This window comes from Sitophilus oryzae, unplaced genomic scaffold (genome assembly GCF_002938485.1).
Source record: "Sitophilus oryzae breed Bouriz unplaced genomic scaffold, Soryzae_2.0 scaffold_1393_pilon_pilon, whole genome shotgun sequence".
Lineage (NCBI taxonomy): Eukaryota > Metazoa > Arthropoda > Insecta > Coleoptera > Curculionidae > Sitophilus > Sitophilus oryzae.
Window position 1 is genome coordinate 1,576,693 of NW_022146052.1, and position 18,343 is coordinate 1,595,035.

Here is an 18,343-nt window from a genome sequence, read left to right on the forward strand (position 1 = left end):
GAACGCTATCTCCAAAAATAATGAAGCTACAAAGAAAATCATGAGGAAAGGTTGCTTGTCCATTTATTATGAACAACTTTCATACGGGTCCATTTGCTGCAAAACAAACTTTTTGAAAACCACCCCAAAGGGCTCATGAAACAGCCGCTAAGTCCGGAAATAATAAACTTATAAAAAAATGCATTAGGCGAACTTATAGAGAATGTTCTTATGTACAATTTGAGTCTAATTATTTTGTTGTAATACAGGTTTAAAACAACCACCCCTATTGCTCAAAAACCGCAAGGGGAAAATTTCCGATTTTGTTTATTTTATCTTCAGAAGACAGTCGCTGACAAACTCTGAAAAAATCAGCTTGCCCGTAATTTTTTTTTCAAATGACAATTTTATTGGATAAAAATGGCAAAGTCAACATTTGTAAATTTTAAGGCGGATAAACAAAAGTAGAAAAACATTGACGTAATGAATTCACATAATTTGCTAAAATTTTTGGATCAATAAAAATTGATTCTCAGTATACTTTCCGTATCAGCTATCTTCCGTTTCCCTTCCGTTTAGTAGTATAGAAAATATTATATCTTATAAATGAATAGGACAATGCACACTACCCGTTCCGTTTCTTTTCCGTTCCACATCCTTTCCGTACATACATTTTTTGGCAGACCGACTGAAGCGTATCGGAAACAGCGTTGTCAATTTCTTACATTTGTACCAGCTCTGTAAACATTTTGCTAATATTTATTTACTAACTCTTCTCTTATTACCTTCACCTCTTAATTAAATCTATTACCTTTTTCAAAAGAACGGAAGGTATAGTGAGAATCAACCTTAATTTGTTTTAACATCAGTACCAATCTCTAACGCTGAAATTTTCTTAACTCGGTATCGCCAACTATTTCAATAATTTTTTATTGCTCCGTGTATTTTGAATTTATGTTATTATTATCACATATTTTACAAAAACAATAGAGTAAAAATTTCAAATCGGTATCGAAGTGTATCGGAAAACTGGGTTACCCTGTGAATGTTAGTTGAATCGCAAAATGGATACAATCTTCTTTATTATATTATTGATTTTGTATATTATACTGTCATACGTATTATTTAGGCCCAGAAAGGAGACAAGGGTGACAAAGGAGATCGTGGTTCAGATGGTATTCCAGGCAAAGATGGAATACCAGGACTGCCCGCTACAGGTTCAAACGACGATGCAACACGGTACGTTCCTGTTCCTGGACCACCAGGTCCCCCCGGACCGCCTGGAATACCTGGATTATCCATAACTGGACCTAAAGGTGAACCTGGAGAAGCGATTTACAAGGAAGCAGTGTATAACTTGCGACCAGGTAGGAAACAAATTAGTACTTATATAACCCAGTCAAATTAGTTAAAAAACGCCCATCCTTGGAAGAAATTCCCACGGTTTTAAACGGCTCCTCTAGACTTGGGCTGATATGTGTCAAAAGTCGCCGTAGATAGACGATGAGCTTGAGGAGGGGAGAAGGGTTAAATATCATTTTTTTTTCACTTTTTTGTTTATATCTTAGTAGAGAGAATGTAGAATTCTACATATTTTGGTAACTATACCATCTACTGAAAAACACTTATACAAAAATTAAAACCGACAAAATTCTCTATAAAAATGAATTTATCCTTTTTTGTTCCCGGACTTATGGTTTCCGAACTACGCCCTCCATAAATTTGAATGCTAAATCAAATGGCGTATTCCAAATCCGCATACATTTCTTTTCATTGCATGTTCTTCGTACAAATGGTGTTGACGAAATACAATATCATGATCTTTTAAGTATAACTTTTAGTACATACTGTGATTTTTAAAATTTTAAACCACTTAACTCACTCCTTAACTGCACAAGTTAGTTGTTAACATAAATAATCTTTCTGGTTAATTTATTTTACTTTATATTTTTGGCTAATTAAAAAATCAAAACCGACATTTTGTACATAATATATTAAAGACACAACATAAATAATAAAATATTTATAAAACAATAGTGAACTGTAAAAAATGTCTATACTTCTGTGGTGGATTAATCTCTCCAAAAAATCCTGTATTAAATATTATTTAAGAAAAGGCGATTTTCACAAATCTAAGATTTGTCAGCATTCATGGGACACAGGGCACAGAGTGGATTTTAACAACACGCAAAAATTATAATGAAAGAAGCGATAGCCTCTAAAAGAAAATTAAAAGAGGCTTTTTTAATACAATCTAAAAAAAAATAAATGTATTTATTGCTCATGCATCTGTAGATATTAGTATTGTTAAGGTCAAGGTGTATTACTGGTTGCATAACCGCAACGGTGCATTGAGGAACCTGGCGCATTCGCCAGAAAGTATAGAAAATTATAGAATTCTTTAGAAAAATCTAGAAACAACCGCCAGGGGGTATATAAGGCCCGCGCTTTGACAGTTGGACAAGTTTGAAGTTTGAAGTCTAAAGTCTGAAGATAGTCTGAAGTTTGAAAATACCGCGAAATACCGTTAGAGTAATAGTAGTTGCATAAGTTGTGTTGTAAATAGTATAAGTTGTGTGTACAGGGTGAAACAAATAAATTCGTTAAGTATTTTATCGTGAGTTTAAATAGTGGACCCACGGAATCCGTAACAATTGGTGTCAGAAGTGGGATTCAAGAGGATTTTAAGAAGAAATTAAGTGGATTGGAAGATTTTTGGACCGGATTAGAGTTAGATTAGAGATTTTTATGGTTGGTACAAGGGAACAAGCGAAGAAAATGGTGGAAGTAAGCAAACTATTAGGCGATTTTATGGAGAATATGAGAAGAGAAAAGGCAGAAGAACAAGAGAGGTTGCGAAAAGAGAAAGAAGAGGAACAAGACCATCTACAGAAAATACTTATGGAAAATCAAGAGAAAATGTTGGGTAATTTGGAAATTCGTTTTGAGGAGCGACATCGTAGAGAAAAACAAGAAGAACAGGACCGGCTTGAGAAAATTTTCGAAGATTTGAAAATTCAACGACAAAAAGACAAACAAGAAGAACAGGACCGGCTTGAGAAAATTTTAGAAGATTTAAAAATTCAGCGACAACAAGACAAACAAGAAGAGCAGGACCGTATTCAACAGAGTATCGAAAATTCGGAACGAAGACAAGAGACCCACTTCCAAGAAGTCGTAGAAGATCTGGAGGAGCGCCTTCAGCAGAAAATGGAAAAATTAGAGATGGACCTACAGAAGACCAAGGTACAAGTAAGGACACCTGGCGTTTCTGGAACTGCGAACCTCAAGGCACCGACCTACGATGGACAAACGACCTGGACAATGTACCACCGTCAGTTTGAAGCAGCCGCCGCTGCCAACGGATGAACTGACCAGGAGAAAGCAGCGGCACTTGTCATCGCGCTGCGTGGCACTGCCCTGGAACTGTTGCAAACTATTCCTGCAGCCCAACAGCAGGAATACCAAACTTTGGTCGCTGCACTGGACAGAAGATATGGCGACCAACATCGACGCCAACTTTACCAGGCCCAGATCAAGACACGCCTGCAGAGGTCCGGAGAGAGTCTGCAGGAATTTGAAGCAGACTTACGTCGGCGGGTACACCTAGCGTATCCTGAAGCACCGGAAGGATTTAGGGAGGAACTCGCTGCTCAGTGCTTTATCAGCGGACTGAGGGACAACGAATTACAGAGGGCGCTGCAAATATCCCGATTTTCTACCAGCAGCGAAGCACTGGTCAGGGCGCTGGAAATCGAAGCTGCTTTTAGCGCCATCCCTAGACCGAAGATAAGATCGGTAACGGTAGAGGAACAGCCCGAGAGTACCCACAGAAGTTTGGAGGAGATGTGTAGAAAATTCGAGAAACTATGTGAGCTACTAATAAACAAGGGAGTCAACAATAACCAGACAGAGAACCAGAGAAGATCCCAGGACATAAGGTGCTACAGATGTGGCAGGAATGGCCACATCAAACGGGATTGCCGCGTTCAAATGCGATCCCGTTCACCATCCAGAGAACGTAGGCACCAGGAAAACTAAAATCAGTCAATACTAAGGGGCAAGTATTGACTGGGGAGAACAGAGCCCCCAGGATTTTTTCCATTAGGAGTCTAGGAAGAACCGCTGACAGTTTGGTGATCGACGGGAAAGTCAATGGAAAGGGAATTCGAATGACTGTGGACACTGGCGCTATGGTATCGTTGGTGCGGGCTAACTCAGTGCAAGGATTGAAGCTGATACCTCTGAAAAGAAGAGTGTGTTTACGTAGTCACGGGGGAAATGGCCGTTGTACGGGGAGAGGCTATCGTCGAACTGAAGTTAGGAAATTTGAAGTTCCAGCATAGCGTTTTAGTGGCAGATATTGAAGATGACTTCATCTTGGGCATGGATGTGATTCGTCAACATGGATTTTCGTTCGATCACCAGAGAAATATCCTGAATATCGGAAATGAAGAGTTTATGTTATCTCCAGACGAGGGACCAGGAAGAATGGATGTAAGATCAGCGGAAACTGTGGTGATACCTGGTAATACCGAGAAGATCGTATTCGGTAAAGTGGAGAAAATCGCTGGGTGCTGTGTTGGACTGGTACAAAGTGGCGACAAGAAACAAGATAGGTACTTAGTAGGAAAATCATTGGTGAACACCGACAAGAATATACCGATCAGAATTGCGAATGTTTTCCCGAATTGTGTCAAGATTCAAAAAGGTGACAAGATAGCCATCTGCGAACCTGTAAGAAGTGTCACCCGATGTGATGAAGTGCCGTCAGCTGTTACACAAATGGCATCCAAAGAAACACTAACACATCTAGAGCAGCCATGGGATCACCTAACATCTGAGGAGAAACAGAAGGCTAAGCAGTTCCTGCTAAAGCATGGCAGTATTTTTGAGAAGAACAATAGTGGAAGAACGGATTTTGTGAAGCACCGGATTAATACTGGTCATGCTCAGCCGATTCGACAACGTCCTAGAAGGGTGCCCCTTTCCAAACAACAAGAAATGGAGACAATGGTAGATAAGATGTTAGAAGATGGAGTAATCGAAGAATCATCAAGTCCATGGTCATCTCCTGTTGTTTTGGTGACGAAGAAAGATGGTAGTACACGATTCTGCGTGGATTATAGGAAGCTCAATGACGTCACTAAGAAAGATAGCTACCCATTGCCACGTATAGATGACACATTAACAACTCTGGCAGGTTCGTGCTGGTTCTCCACTCTCGACTTAAAGAGTGGATACTGGCAAGTTGGTCTAGACGAGGAAGACAAAGAAAAGACGGCTTTCTCTACAGGAAACGGACTATATCAATTCAAGGTCATGCCGTTTGGATTATGCAATGCTCCAGCCACTTTCGAACGTCTCATGGAGGTGGTGTTAAGAGGATTAACTTGGAAAACGTGCTTGGTTTACCTCGACGATGTATTGGTTATGGGAAGAACTTTTGAGGAGCATTTGCGAAATTTAGAAGAAGTCTTCGGCCGCATAAGGAATGCGCACCTGTACTTGAACCCGAAGAAGTGTAGCTTATTCCAGCGACAAGTGGAATTCTTGGGTCATGTAGTTTCGGCAGACGGAATTTACACCGATCAGAAGAAAATCGCTGCAATCAAGGATTGGCCTAAACCTCGCGACAAACATGAACTTAGAAGTTTCCTGGGTTTATGCACTTATTACAGAAGATTTGTCAAGGGATTTGCCGATATAGCTGCACCCTTACATAGGCTTACAGGTGATGAAGTCGGCTACGAATGGAACACCGATTGTGATGTAGCCTTTGGAAGACTTAAGGCGGCTTTATGTTCAAGTCCTATTTTGGCCTACCCACAACAACAAGGGAGGTATATCCTGGACACAGACGCCAGCAACATCGGCATAGGAGCAGTGCTATCACAAGTCCAAGATGGCGAAGAACGAGTGGTAGAATATTACAGTCGAGTTCTATCCAAACCGGAAAGGAATTACTGCGTTACCCGGAAGGAGCCGCTAGCAATTGTGAAGGCAGTTGATCATTTTCATAAATACCTGTATGGCCAAGAATTTTTAATTAGGACAGATCATGCGGCTCTCAAATGGCTCATGGAGATGAAACAACCTGAAGGCCAAATAGCACGATGGCTCGAGAAGCTCCAGCAGTATCACTTTACCATCCAACATCGTGCTGGGAAGATGCATAGTAACGCAGACGGTTTATCCAGAAGACCCTGTCAAACCGATTGTAAGCACTGCTGTAAAACGGAACAACGTGAAGGCACTGTCATGATAAGGAGTTTTAAGCTTGGAGCTGATGAACAGTGGACGACGGCACAGTTGATGAAAGACCAAATGGAAGATCCAGACATCGGGGCAATACTACGGCTCAAGGAAGGTAACGGCGAGAGACCACCGTGGCAGGATATTGCGGACAGAGGGCTCGTTTTCAAAGCTCTCTGGGCTCAGTGGAATTCACTGGTTATTGAGAATGGATTGTTAAAGCGCACATGGGAAAGTGCGGATGGCAGCACAGTAACAACTCAGTTACTGGTACCAAGGAAGAAAGTTACCCAGGTATTGGAAGAAATTCACGGTGGTAAAACTGGAGCCCATCTTGGGGTAAACAAGACCTTGAGCAAGCTGAGAGATCGCTTTTACTGGGTGGATTATTGCGAAGATGTCAAGAAATGGTGTCGACAATGTAAAATTTGTGCAGCCAGCCAAGGACCAAGCACTCGATCTAGGGGAAAAATGAAACAATATAACGTTGGACTGCCATTCGAAAGAATCGCTGTTGACATTGCAGGCCCATTCCCTGAAACGCACAAGGGCAACAAGTACGTTTTAGTGGCGATGGATTATTTCAGTAAATGGCCAGAAGTTTTTGCCATTCCAAACCAAGAAGCATCGACTGTAGCTGAAGTATTAGTCAATAATGTCTTCAGTAGATTTGGAATTCCTTTAGAGCTTCACACTGACCAAGGAAGGAACTTCGAGTCAAGACTGTTCCAGAAGATGTGTGATCTGCTTGGTATTCACAAGACTAGGACAACAGCTTTACATCCGCAGTCTGATGGGATGGTCGAGAGATTCAATAAGACCATTGAAGAACATCTCTCGAAAATGGTGGATGAACATCAAAGAGATTGGGATCAGCATATACCACTATTCCTAATGGCATATAGAAGTGCAGTTCACAACACCACCGGACTTTCACCATCGAAGATTTTATTTGGTCGAGAATTACGGTTGCCTTGTGACTTGGTGTTCGGATCACCAGACGACAGCACCACGAACGTAGAGGACTACGCGGATGAACTGAAGGAAAGGTTATTGGGAATTCATAAGGCCGTGAGAAGTAAGATTACGCTAGCCAGTGACCGGATGAAAGCTCGTTACGACCTCAGAGCTAATTCTACGGGATTTCAACAGGACGATATGGTATGGTTATATAACCCACAGCGCAAGAAAGGGAGGTCCCCAAAGTTAACTCCAGCATGGGAAGGTCCTTATACAGTCATCAAGAGGATAAATGATGTTGTGTACCGGATTCAACGCAGCCCTAGAAGTAAGATGAAAGTAGTTCATCTCGATCGATTGAAGAGATACCAGACAGGAAACCTTGATCGGGACGATCAAATTTGAGAAGGGGGCAATGTTAAGGTCAAGGTGTATTACTGGTTGCATAACCGCAACGGTGCATTGAGGAACCTGGCGCATTCGCCAGAAAGTAAAGAAAATTATAGAATTCTTTAGAAAAATCTAGAAACAACCGCCAGAGGGTATATAAGGCCCGCGCTTTAACAGTTGGACAAGTTTGAAGTTTGAAGTCTAAAGTCTGAAGATAGTCTGAAGTTTGAAAATACCGCGAAATACAGTTAGAGTAATAGTAGTTGCATAAGTTGTGTTGTAAATAGTATAAGTTGTGTGTACAGGGTGAAACAAATAAATTCGTTAAGTATTTTATCGTGAGTTTAAATAGTGGACCCACGGAATCCGTAACAGTATTGTATGGCAATCGCTTCTTTGATTTTAAAGAACATAATTGAAAAATAATCATACAGAAAATTTTAAGCTTTTTGATTTTACCTTATTAAGTAATTGTTATCAGGTACTGATAACAGGTCCGGTAATTCTAATTTTGAAGTTTAATTTGATATAATGTCATTTTACCAGAACGTCAACGGTTTTGATAGACGTATCTGTTTAAAAAAAATAAAGTGTTCTTGAATAGTTGCTCTTATATATTTTAAATAGTTTTTTGGTCTTAGTATTTCTTGCTGCTGACGAGGGGAAGAGATATACTTCACGGAACGTTTTTTATCAGCACTCTTTTACTTGAAAAAAAAATATTTTTGTTTAAATTTTGAAAAATACTTTTTTTTCTTCCACTATATTATCTACTACATTGCCATATTATCAGATTAGATATTTTTTTTAACAAGAAATATAAAAAAGCTAAATATACCAAGCTGACGAATTTGTTTTTAAAGATGCGTAAGAAATTTGGTCATAAACATATTAAGATTAATCTATTTCTACCCCTCCATCATTTTAAAAAGGTGAAAAAATATGCAGATGATTTTCATAGTAGTAATACTCCCACAGAATATTATTCTTTTATCGCTTTTTGAAAAGAAATAAAAAATAAATATTTTCCTCCTCTCTGTTTTGCAATTTCTCCCTAATAGTTGAATCAAAATGTTTACTTAATAAGAATATAAAGTTTGAGTGAATAATCGAAATTCTTAGTACCTTATTATCAAAGTATTAAGAATTTCTATCCTCAACCTGCATGATATTGTGCTAATACATTCTGTTACATTGTGCAAAAACACATGTTAAAAACTGTTAAGAGATAATTTATACCCAAAAATTATTAATCACTCCGAAAAATTCGCGAGAATTTTTCGACAGTAGGTATTAATTTTAATATTTTATAGTTTCCATTATATTTTTTCAAGTTTTTAGTTTTGTTTTTATTTTATAACTAAATGTTTTTTCTATACTCTTTTTAAATTTAGCTTAAATAAATATTTTCTGAAGTTTATTCAGACTTTTTTATGCAAAAAGTACATAATGCGTCAGAACAATTCTGGAAAAGTATAGTTAAAATTCTTTTTGCGTAAACTTGTCCAATTTTTTAACTTATATTGTTATCGCAACAAACCTCATATATTATTTAGAAAAACCGACCTTATAAATATTAATTTGAGAAACATTTATACTTCAATGATTTATTCATAACACCCATTTTATTAAACCACCCATGCAATTTGAATGTGTTGACATTAAAAAATACATATGTAGGATATAAAGTTTTAAAATGGAATTCAAAAAATGTATAATATTTTGCCAGAAACGTATTGGGCAATGTTTGTGTATCCCAATAAAACTTTTAAAGCCACTAAACATTTCAATATTGGTGAAATTGCTTTATATACAGACACATAGCGGCGGTGTAATTTTGAGTTTGGTCTAGCTAGTTGCATAGCGCGGGGAAAAATGCTTTATTTTTATTTGGGGAAATAAAATAAATGCATAAAATTTCCCGAATTGAACAGGTGTTCCCATAAAACAATCGGCATTTGTCAAATTTGGGTCAATAAAATTAATAAAAATAAAAATGGATTAAAAGAGGAACGAATGTTAAATAGTTTTTTGATTTTTTTTTAAATTTAGTTTTGAGGATAAAAAAATTTGTTGAAAAAATAAAAATTGGTATGTAATTATTATAAATTTGTGGGAATTTTTTGCCTAGTAATCGTGTTTTAAAATCGAGGGGTGCAAAAAATGTAATTTAATGTTCGTACAGAGCCAATTTAGAAAGTAAAGTATTTACAGAGTGTAAAGAAATAACTACAAAAAAACATCGGGAAGTATTTTTTTTAATAAAGATTTACTCTATACAGTGTCAACGATCGTCTGCATTATATTCGTTTTTTTTTTATTTTTTTTTCATTATATTTTTTATTTGCTAAAACTTTGGTTACAAACACTACTATACCGGGTGTGTCTCAAAAGTGGCTCACCCTATAATTTTTTATTTTATCAGATAAAAAAACGAGATTTTTTATGTTAGTATGTGACATAACTTAGGATTGATTGACGTATTCAACTCTTTTCTGCTACTTTCTTGTTTTCGGCCACTTCCTTGTTTTCGGCCACTTCCTATTTTTTTACTTAATCCGATGGCAAATGACATTCTGAATAGAATCACGTATCATATGTCAGCTTTTGACATTTTTGCTTAAAACAAAATTGAATTTTAAATTTCAATCTAGAGTGTTAAAAACACTAATTTTTAATCAAGCAGCCTTTGAAAAATAGATTTGATCGTCCAATGTTATTCGTGTCTTGTCCTGGCCGGTTAAAAGATGCCCAAATCGTATTCTTAATCATATTCACTCGATATTTCTTAATCAACTATATTGATTCTCAACTAATAAACAATATTACAAATTACAATAATAATACGCTGGTTTCTAGACAAAAAAAACGCCACTTTTTATGTCGTCTGTCAGTAAACTACCAAATACAAGTGTATATCAAGTTACCTACCTTAGAAATCCTTTTATGAATGACGCGGTCAATGGCGAATATGAACTATATCTATCGCACCTTAATCCATTATATTTTCTATATGTAGTACTATACCTTACCTTTATTACTCCGAACCAATGGGCACCTACCCCAGTATCCTTCAGGCAGAAATTTGCGCTATCGAAAGGTGCGTACAATTTATCTTAGATAGGAACTATCGAAAACAATAAATTGCCATCCTATCCGATAGTCAAGCAGCACTTAACGCGATCAACTCAGTAACCATCAATTCGAAGTTGGTCAAAGAATGCCTAGAGAAGCTTAACAAATTAGCCAAAGAAAATAAGGTACGGCCACGTTCAGAGAATGCAAAATGAAAGAATTCCAAAACAAGGCATTCATTGGATACCACTTGGTAAACGAAAGAGAGGACGTCCCAAGAAAACATGGATGGAAGGAATAAGAAGGTCGATGAGCGAGAAAAATCTCAGGGGGTGGTTAGTTATCAAGTTAGGCATCATTATCAAGTTAGTTATCAAGTTAGGCATCGGACAACGTCGTAGGACGCACAGGGTGGAAGTTAGGCATCGGACAACGTCGTAGGACGTTCTGACCCGAATTTATATATATATAAATAAAGTCTTCCTACTCTGGGTGCCTGCTCACCAAGGGATAGGAGGCTATGAAAAAGCAAATGATCTAGCTAGAAAAGGAGCGAACACTCCACTAACTGGACCAGAACCGTTCTGTTTTCCAAACGGGAACCAACTGAAAGCGGATCTGAAGAATCTCCAAGACTCCATCCGTAACTTGGAATGGGTGTCCTCCAACGGTCTAAGACACTCGAAAAAGTTCCTCAGAACTTATGACCGAGAAAAATCAAAGGTTTTCCTTGATTTAAGTAAAAACAATCTTTGGATTGTGACGGGGTTTCTAACAGGACACTGTCTCCTCAACGAACACCTCAGTAGGCTGAAACTGAGAAACAACGGCGAATGCCGATTTTGTGGGGAAAATGGGGAAACACTAGAACATCTTATCACTGAGTGCGCCTAGACGACGACCATTCGTGCTATGAACCTTGGTACGTCTGATGTCGAGGATGGAGAGCTGGCCTCTGTGGAGCCGTCTCAGATACTGGCTTTTGTTAAAGCCCTGAGACTGTATGATGAGTTATAACTCGTTATAACTCAAGAAAGGGGAACACACAATAGATCTATAAGGTCGCGGTTAATAACTCCCCTCCTAAACATTCTACATTCTACATTCTACATACCTTACCTTGTTGGCGTCACGAGCCGCGACACTTGGAGTTTAATACGTATAGACCATAGCGGGAACGAAGGACAAGATGAAATTTTGACCGGCAGCAGAGAAAATGGGTAAAATCAATCTTTTTAAGCGAAAATTGGACAAATTGGGAATAGTTTTGAATATTTTAGGATGAAAAAAAGTGATTAATAAAAAGTTTAAATTAAATAAGTTTTTCTAATTTTCTCCTGATTTATTTTTTGGGGGGAGGGAGGCATTGACCTTTTGACCTCATGGTTATATGCAATATGTAATATGATACAGTGAATATCTACGAAACGCTTAAAAATTTAGCACACTTTAAATATACCAAAAATGTTCTTGTTTTAATTTTATAGCTAAAAAAATAATATACAAGGTATTGCATTTAAAAAAATTGAAATATAGCACTTTAAATATTGCGATGTTGGCGACGCTATAAAAATTACCCTCTATAAGATATTGTAAATTTTTCGTCGCAAATTTGTTCTGTTGGTAAAAAAATAGCTGACAGATAAACAGGCTAATTTCAGTTTTATACTACATTTGCAATATTCGACTAAATGTAAAATAAAGAACTGGCGTACAACAGTCACATTTTTTGTTAAACTAAATTCGTGAAGTTGACTCCACAATTTTTTTTATTAATATTGAAAAAAAGGAAGCTCTGAATAATCTTTGAAGTTAAAAGGACTAGATAGCGCTTCTTATTAAACAAAATTATCTGGCATATCTAATATATCCCCAGATCTCCCTTTAAAGAACAATAATAAGATTCTAAATATTAAAAAAGGAAAAAAGGAAATAATAAAATCCTATTAAATTGTACAAATTGCTTTTATACGAAATAAAAAACCTAATAATACAGACAAAAAAGTCCTTTCCTCATCTTTCTCGAGAATAATCAATGCCTTTTGAATAAAATATCGTAATAAAATCTCCTTTCCGCCAAAAGATTGGCCGTATGAAAGTAGATTTGCAGAGATAACTTAATATTTTATTTCATCCGGCAATTTTCCATTGTAGGACTGTCCGTTTCGATTTATCAATCGATATCGGCGCTGTAATCCAAATTGTACACATGCATATTTTACAGTTTGGCTGTTTAGTTGCCGCTTAAATTAGAAGAGAAGCGGATGAATTGGACAACAAACAGTTAATTTTGCGTATTGCTTCCCGTTTTAGTGCTTTATCTTTGTTTACCTTTGTCTTTTCTAGTTTATTACACTAACAATAACATTATTACTAGAGTATTTAGATACAATGGTGATGTATAGTATGGCATTATAATAAGTTCTATTTAAAGTTCTATTTAAAATATTTTCAATTTTGTCAAAATTGGTACTTGCAGAGCAGAAGTTAATTATTTTTTTTCCAATGATTTTTTTATAAACCTATGTTGTCCCTTTTAGAAAATGTTGAAGTATGTAGAATGTGGAATGTTTAGGAGGGGACTTAATCACATCGCTACCATACAGATCTATCTAGTGTGGTCCTCTTTCTTGAGTTATAGCGGCTTATAACTCATCATACAGTCTCAGAGTTTTGACAAAAGCCAGTATCTGAGACGGCTCTACAGAGGCCAGCTCTACATTCTCGATATCAGCCGTGATGTGCATTTGCCGTTGTTTCTCAGCTTCAACGGTTCTGGTCCAGTTAGCCGAGTGTTCGCTCCTTTTCTGGCTAGATCGTTGGCTTTTTCATGGTCTTCTATCTCTTAGTGATCAGGTAGAGTGGGAGGATTTTATTTTCTTTGCCTAATTTGTTCAGCTTCTCTAGGCATTCTTTGACTTACTTGGACTATCCGATAAGATGGCTATTTTCTGTTTTCGATAGTTCCTATTTAAGATAAATTTTACGCTTCTTTCGATAGCGTAAATTTCTGCCTGGAGGATGCTGGGGTATGTGTCCTTACTAAAATATACATTGGTTCAGAGTATTTAGTTTTTGGCCCAAATACTCCTATTGCTGTCCCTGTTTTGGTTTTGGAAGCATCAGTATACCACGTTATGGTATGGTCTTTTACATGCTGAGCAAACGTTTCTCTTTTCCAATCCTTTTTATTGCTCAATACTACTGTAGTATTGACTGTAACAGTGAGGTCTCGAGTGAGGTGTGAGGTCTAAAGTGACCTCCACCTGTGATGCAGATGCATGCCAGTCTCCGTACTTTACACAGGTTTTGCCTTGCTGTACTTTGCTCTAATTTTGCCTACCAAGCAACTGCTTCATAAGTAATCATGGGTCTTATTATCATGGTATACATGCAGCGCAAAATGATAGGGGTACATCTCCAACTATTTCCCCTTAGTCTTTTGCATATTATGAAAGCCTTTGTGGCTTTGCTGGTAATGTTCTTCCGGAAAAGTTTAGTGTCCAGAGTTATTTCCAGATATTTGACTTCCTGAAATGGCAGTACTTCCTTTCCATCTTGATGGATTCTTTTCAAATTTTTCAGACTTAGTTTTCTGGTGAATGGCATTACAGTGGTTTTGTCTGAGTTGATGCTCAGCCTGACAGTCCTACATCATCTCTCCAGTAATACGGAGTCCCTTTAGATAATATCACACAGGATGCCTTTATGTTTCCCGCGAGTGATCATGATTATGTCATCTGCATACCCTATGCAGTATAGTCTCGATAAAGTTAGTTCGCTAAGTAGTTTATCCACTACCAAACTCCACAGTAGGAAGGAGATTACTCCACCTTATGTTGTTCCTTGCGTTGTGTTAACAACTACAGTTTTGGTATCCATATCAACCTCTGTTGTCCGTGTTGTGAGCATTTTCCAAAACCAGCGAATTATCGTTCTGGTCACCCCTCTTGTTTCTAGAGATCGCTTGAAAGAGAAAATGTTTAACTATATATACTTAAATATTTAAAGATAAAATATAATACCTAGGTATAATAACAGATCCTCATAGGATGACCCATACAAGGTACGATAAACTTTACATTCAAAAATCTTCAAATAATTGTCAATTTCAAACAGAGAACTGGAAGGAATTGAACTTACAAATATTATCTCAGTCCATATTGTCTTTATATTAGTTTATTTTGATGCGTTTATGTGCTAGTCTATCCAACGACAAAATCCTTGACAATCATAGATGTCATTTTAATTTCAAAATAGTTTATTTTATTTTACAAAGAAATAAGTTGGTACAATTGGAATGTAAAGGAGGAAATTAATATAATTAAGGTGTTAGTGACGAATGATTACTTCAAAATATTAAAAAAATATAAAACTGAAAAAATCTATTTGGTTTATTTTACTTAAAATAAAATATTTTAGGGTGTGTATTAATAAAAAAAAGTATCATACAAAAAAACTATAAAAAAAATGTTCCTTACTTTCAAACTTCAAGAACAATTGACAATGTAACTTAAGTACAAATAAAAAAGTTTTAATATTGTACAGGAATAAATAAAATACATTATAATTACAACGAAATATTTTACTTAATTTTATACTTTAAAAGTTGGTTAATTTACTTTGATCTTAATTTTTTTGAATCAGTACCTTTTGATCTTATATCTCGACAGTATTATAGGCTATTATTATTTACCATTCGTGTGATATTTTACAGTTACTCTAGTTTTTAGTACTATATGGCGAAGTGTTATACAAATTTTATTGGTTGCTAATACAACTTTCTGTGAGTCTACTATACTTACTTCACTTACCCCTCTATTTTTCGTCCACTTAGCTTTAAAAACACAAAACACACATAATATCACTAGCCAAAATTCAAAACCAATATCGGAAATATTTATCATTATCCAGAACGATGGTCATTCGGCATAATTTTACACAAATTATTACCTTTAATTTGACAAGGCCTTGACAAGTTTCAAAAATCTTAAGAGGAGTTCATACTCATTTGCGTCCGTGCTTTGTTTGTCTTTCGGTCATTCTAATCTCATTGAAATATGATTTGTCATTTTTGAAATAAACCAATAAGACTACTTAAAAATAACAAGAGACGACTCACTCCCAATAAAAATACTAGAAACTTTTTAATGAAATAAATGGATTGTCGTCTGTCTAAAACAGAGTATAATTAGACGTGTTAATTAAATCATTGTATAGATATTAAAATTTAATAGTAACTTTAAATTTTTAACATCTATACAACGATCTTTATTAAAAACATGGTGGGCAACACAAGATTTGTCTGATCGACTATATCTTAATTGAGCCATACTTTCTTTAAAACTAGCTATTATTGATCTCTAAGTTTAATACAGTAGTTTAATATCATGTTCATATTATTCACATATCTCTGATCTAAAAAACGACGAAACACGTCCATAATGGACATAATCGCGACAGTCGGAATTACGCCAAAATGAATATAGATGTCCGTCAATGGAGTGACTATGTTTTTGAAGCGGAATATCCGTAGGATACATGCCGATGCACATCGAACCGCGGCGCCGCGATGCAGTGCAGCGTTGATGCGAATCATACATCATTAAATTATGCGACGCGAACTGTCACAACGATCTCTCGGCGAGATCTAGCGGCAAGTGCTTGCCTGCAGGGGTGATTTCACATCAAACAAAGCCGTGTCAGGTGGAACTGCATATACAGGGTGGTCCGAATTGTATTGGGGAAAGTTCGGCAGCATATTCAGCAGATTTTATGTCTTAAATTGTTTCGTTCTCGAAAAAGTTTCATTTTTACTTTAGGTTTCAATATAACTCATACTTGTAGGAGCTACCACCTACATCTTTTTTAACTAATATCACGAGTAGCAACTTTTCGACCGTACCTGTATAAAACTACTGAGTGAAGAAAATATACTTTACATAATAATTTTTTACGCAAAATTTTTTCTATCCTCTGTCGCAACCAAGCCACGATGTAACCGTCTTGTAACCACGATGTAATCCGACCGTCCCCATATCAAAGTCAAGATGAATCCTCTGCTCGAGCCAAAATCGTATGTATCCGGTTTTTATAGCGTACTTCGTCACCCTTCGGTCTCCATGCGTTACCTCCGTCTGTTGTCCCATTCTCCTGGTAAGTTCCCTTCTGACATGGCTCTGTCGTCGATTCCTTGATTCCAGGAAAGTTTAGGTCGGCCTCATTTACGTCTGTCTGTAGGTGTCCACTGCAACACTTGCTTTGGTATTCTCTCGTCAGTCATTCGTTATACATAGCTGTACCACTGCAGTTGTTTTTCTTGTATTTCTTCCTAATTCAGTCTAAACAGGAGATTCGGGCTGATCTTCGCCAGAAGTCCATTTCGGTCGACAATAACTTATTTTTTAGGTCTTTCGCTTAACTGCCATACCTTAGAGCCATATAGCATTACGCTTTTCAGGATTGCATTATAGATCATTTTTTTTCTGTGATCGGAGATGTCCCTAGACCAAAGCACCGAGTTTAGCGCTCCTATCACCTTTCTGCCTTTACCAATCCGTTCTTCGATTTCCTTTTCGCATCTCCCTTTGTTTGCGATTTTTTCCCCTAAATACATATATTCTTCGCATTCTTTTATATTGTTATTTAATAACAGGTCTTCCAACTCGCCACAAACACACATGTATTTTATCTTCTTCTTGTTTAGCTCCATTTTTCGTATTCTTCTATCAGTTTTCTAGTCATATGTTCTAGGTATTCTTTGTCTTGGGCCATTACTAGCTGGTCATCGGCGAAATGCACTATATACAGAGAAAGGTTGTCATTAATAGGTATTCCCATCTGAGAACACTTCTCTTTTAACGGAGATAAAATAACTTCCCGATCGGATCTGCAGGGGAAAGTGTATAGATGTGATATAAAAGTAATTGCGCAGGACAGTTGTCAAGTGAAAACTACAAAAGGACGCAAACTGTTTACCTTTGCAGCGCGGAACGTTAGGAGTTTTTGTTACTCCCGCCAATCAAAACATCCTGAAAGAAGAACTGCCGTTGTCTCCAAAAAACTGTATCGACTCAATGTGGACATTGCGGCCATTTCAGAAAGAAGATTACCTGGAGAGGGATGTCTTGTTGAAACATTCTATTGGAAACGATACTCAGAAGATCAAAATAAAAAACTGCACGGAATTGGGTTTGCAATAAAAAATAATATAGCCCCCAAACTACAACAGGCATCGCAAGCAATCTTTCAGAGACTTATGATTCTGCGATATCCAATAAGGCACAATAAATATGTTACCGTAATCAGCGCTAATCGCGCCCCGACACTAAATACTGACCCAGAAACCACTGATGTTTTTTACCAAACAATACAGTACAATTTAAATATTAACGGGATTTTTTTAAGATCTCATAATTTCCTCTATCTTTTATAGGTACCAAGCCTGAAGTACAATAGTGATTTGACTAATAATATATAATGACAATGGACAGTCATCTAACTCTGATGATTTATTTCCATCATTAATGGCACATATAATAACTTTACTAGAGAACAGTTTCATCGAGATCCCTTGCTATAATGTTTTTCTATCCCAGCTACCGAAGAAATTTTTTATATTCCGTTTTCTAAATAAATTCACTTTTACGAGGAAGTTACGCTTGTCATGCTGCCTCAAATTTTT

At 36.8% G+C, this 18,343-nt stretch overlaps 1 protein-coding gene across 9 annotated transcripts in view; it reads left to right on the top strand.

Annotated features, from left to right (window-relative positions):
• Positions 1 to 18,343, top strand: part of LOC115875628 (collagen alpha-1(XVIII) chain-like) — a 955,759-nt gene that overhangs the window by 774,692 nt on the left and 162,724 nt on the right. For all 9 annotated transcript variants that reach the window (XM_030891132.1, XM_030891136.1, XM_030891133.1 and 6 more), the window contains one exon: positions 1,109 to 1,346. In XM_030891132.1, the coding sequence (XP_030746992.1) occupies positions 1,109 to 1,346 (238 nt within the window). The remainder of the gene's footprint in view (positions 1 to 1,108; positions 1,347 to 18,343) is intronic.